This window comes from Pterocles gutturalis, unplaced genomic scaffold, assembly GCF_000699245.1.
Source record: "Pterocles gutturalis isolate BGI_N339 unplaced genomic scaffold, ASM69924v1 scaffold2091, whole genome shotgun sequence".
NCBI classification, from domain to species: domain Eukaryota; kingdom Metazoa; phylum Chordata; class Aves; order Pterocliformes; family Pteroclidae; genus Pterocles; species Pterocles gutturalis.
In genome coordinates, this window is record NW_010097442.1 from 1 (window position 1) to 1,327 (window position 1,327).

Sequence of the window (1,327 nt, forward strand, 5' to 3'; positions counted from 1 at the left end):
GCAGGGAGCGAAAAACAGGTTTTGTATCCGATGTGCCATTCCCAGACCCCACAGAAACATCCAGCATGGGAGGAAGGATGGGTGAAAGGCGCAGGAGACACTTATTCCAGACATGCAGAGGCTCTGAAAGTTACTGGAGGACTGGTTTACAAAAAGGGTATCAGGAAGCAGATGCATTCTATATTTGAATAAATTTGGTTTATTTTAATCAAATATCAATAGCAGAAGGTTAAATATATTTCTATGATATTTCTTCAAATGTATTAAATTTATTTAATTTACTCAACATGAGAATTAAAATAGTACAAGTGCACTTGTCTTGATTAATAAAGCATTTTAAAATATATTGCTTATTGGTATTTATTATTAGGAAGTTTACGTCATTTCTCGCGATCACCATCTTTTAAGATTGCAAAAATAATATGTATTTTTTTATATATAATTAGAAGTGTATTGCTACAAACTCTGACACTCAAATTTTCAAAATAAGTAGATGAACTGTTAAATCTAGAGATTGTTTCGAATACAGTTAAAAACAAAACAAAACAAAACCACAAACAAGTGAAGCACCCGAAGCAGAGAAATGTCAAGCGGAGGGACACAGGGTCACTGGTCCCACGGCAGGATCACGTACAGGGGAAGACGGGCCGAGATGTCGGGCCATGGCGCCGGTTGTTTTTGATAGCCCTTCACAAAGGCTTTTGGGGCAAAATTTAATTCGTCTGGCCTTTAGCTCTGTCTTCTTCCAGATCATGTGCTTCCTTTTTGGCGTCCCCTTCCTTTCCCTCGTGTCTGGAAGCGGGGAATTTGTCCTTGTTGTTCTCTTTTTTCCATTTCATCCTCCTGTTCTGAAACCAGATCTTTACCTGCCTCTCGGTGAGTCCTAGTGCGTGGGACACCTCGATCCTCCTCTTCCTGGTCAGATAGGGGTTAAAGAGGAACTCCTTTTCCAGCTCTAGAGTTTGGAATCGGCTGTATGTTTGTCTTCCTCTCCTCCTACCCGGCGCCGCTGTTTAAAACAAAAACATGGGGTTTGGGAGGTTGGTGCGGTCGTTCAAAGTAATGCGCAGGCAGGGAGCGAGGGCTCGGGTCCCTCTGGAAATCCCTCGAGAGAAGCAGCCCCACAGGAACGCCGGGGAGAGGAAGGAGAGAGCACGCAGGAGCCTACAGCCCTACACACGAGTGCGGGGAGAACAGCGACAGTAGACGCACGAAACGCTCCAGCTCTCTCCCTGCACCGGGGTTTACGGGACCGAGTTTACGAGGTCACTTTATTATCTGGTAACCGGCCTCCCCGGCCCTGCACCCTTCCCGGTCAGGCGGCGGC

The 1,327-nt window shown here is 45.5% G+C and overlaps 1 protein-coding gene across 1 annotated transcript in view; it reads right to left on the bottom strand.

The window, feature by feature from the left end:
• Positions 1-713: 713 nt before the first annotated feature.
• HOXD8 (homeobox D8) overlaps positions 714-1,327 on the bottom strand; it is a 982-nt gene continuing 368 nt past the window's right edge. The window contains exon 2 of the mRNA XM_010086897.1: positions 714-1,009. Coding sequence (XP_010085199.1) covers positions 714-1,009 — 296 coding nt within the window. The remainder of the gene's footprint in view (positions 1,010-1,327) is intronic.